Below are 1,756 nucleotides of genomic sequence, written 5' to 3'. Positions count from 1 at the left end.
GTTTTCCCTGTGGGCTTCCCCAGGGTTCAGGCTGAGAGCAGTGCTTAAGATGAATCAGTAAATCAGGAGCATAAACCCAAGCTCAAGAATAAACATATTGAGTGAAGTTTCCCCACAGGTAGAGAAGTAGTTTTGAGGGAATTCCTAAAATAACCCTATAGGGTTGATTCCAAGAGCTTGGTCTCAGCTTTTCAATGTCTTGTTTCTACAGTCCACAATGCCCAGAGTTAGGAATGTCCAACAGCAGCTCCATCAGGCACTTCCTCCTGCTGGCATTGGCAGACACGCGGCAGCTGCAGCTCCTGCACTTCTGCCTCTTGCTGGGCATCTCCCTGGCTGCCCTCCTGGGCAACGGCCTCATCATCAGCGCTGTAGCCTGCAGCCACCACCTGCACATGCCCATGTTCTTCTTCCTGCTCAACCTGGCCCTCAGTGATCTGGGCATGATCTGCACCACTGTCCCCAAAGCCATGCACAATTCCCTCTGGGACACCAGGAACATCTCCTACACTGGATGTGCTGCTCAGCTCTTTTTCTTTACATTCTTCATTGGAGCAGAGTTTTATCTGCTGACCATCATGTGCTACGACCGCTATGTGTCCATCTGCAAACCCCTGCACTACGGGACCCTCGTGGGCAGCAGAGCTTGTGTCCACATGGCAGCAGCTGCCTGGGCCAGTGCCTTTCTCTATTCTCTGCTGCACACAGCCAATACATTTGCCCTGCCCCTGTGCCGTGGCAATGCCCTGGGCCAGTTCTTCTGTGAAATCCCACAGATCCTGAAGCTTTCCTGCTACAAATCCTACCTCAGGGAACTTGGGCTTCTTGTGCTAAGTGCTCTTCTATTCTTTGCTTGTTTTGTGTTCATTGTTTTCTCCTATGTGCAGATCTTCAGGGCTGTGCTGAGGATCCCCTCTGAGCAGGGACGGCACAAAGCCTTTTCCACCTGCCTCCCTCACCTGGCCGTGGTCTCCTTGTTTCTCAGCACTGGGTTTTTTGCCTACCTGAAGCCCCCCTCCATCTCCTCCCCATCTCTGGATCTAGCCCTGTCACTTCTGTACTCAGTGGTGCCTCCAGCCCTGAACCCACTCATCTACAGCCTGAGGAACCAGGAGCTCAAGGAGGCCCTGAGAAAATTGATTGTACTGTATTTTCAGAAGCATTTCAGAACCATTTTCTGATGCAGAGCCTTCAGAATGTAACTCTTTAGAATCTCATCCTTTTTTCCCCTATGTCTCTGTTTTTATTTTGTAACTTTTTTCTATTGTTGGTATGTTTTTTACAAAATACTGCAGTATTGAACTTAGCATTTCTACATTAATATCTACCTTCTTTTGAAATATGAAGACTTGCAAGAGGCTTTTTCCCTTGAGATTTAAATAAAAACAAGTGCTTGCCCTGACCTGTGTGCCCGTAATTCTTCCTGAGCCCTTCTCTTTCCCTGCAGGGGCAGTGCCTGTGAGCAGGGCTGCAGGGTAGAGACTCCCAGCACAGCAGCACAGCCAGGGATAATGGCTCTGGCTCTTCCCACATCTGCTCTGCCCAACTGCACCCTGTCCTTGCCAGTCCTGCTGTGGCTGTAAGGCCGGAGTGCTCCTGCAGCTTGGTCACTGTCCTGCTGTGTGTCCCTGCTGTGGCCACAGGCTGGGCCAGGCCGTGGGCACTGCTGGGACACAGCTGGGCTCCAGCACAGCAGCCCTAGCAGCAAAGGGCATCTCCTGAGGGCAGGGCAGGGAGGCTTTGCTCCCCTCCAGAG

General features: G+C 51.7%; 1 protein-coding gene across 1 annotated transcript; it reads left to right on the top strand.

Moving 5' to 3' along the window:
* Window positions 1-233: 233 nt before the first annotated feature.
* On the top strand, window positions 234-1,181 carry LOC131559610 (olfactory receptor 14A16-like). Its single transcript, XM_058808028.1, has one exon. The coding sequence runs from the start codon at window positions 234-236 to the stop codon at window positions 1,179-1,181; it is 948 nt and encodes a 315-aa protein (XP_058664011.1).
* The last annotated feature ends 575 nt before the right edge of the window (window positions 1,182-1,756 follow it).

The sequence above is a fragment of the Ammospiza caudacuta genome, chromosome 7 (genome assembly GCF_027887145.1).
Source record: "Ammospiza caudacuta isolate bAmmCau1 chromosome 7, bAmmCau1.pri, whole genome shotgun sequence".
NCBI classification, from domain to species: Eukaryota; Metazoa; Chordata; class Aves; order Passeriformes; family Passerellidae; genus Ammospiza; species Ammospiza caudacuta.
This window is presented reverse-complemented; position numbering and strand designations above follow the sequence as displayed.

Bases quoted from the DNA above. Each gene is read 5' to 3' on its own strand.
- LOC131559610 (XM_058808028.1), top strand. From the start codon at position 234: ATGTCCAACAGCAGCTCCATCAGGCACTTCCTCCTGCTGGCATTGGCA.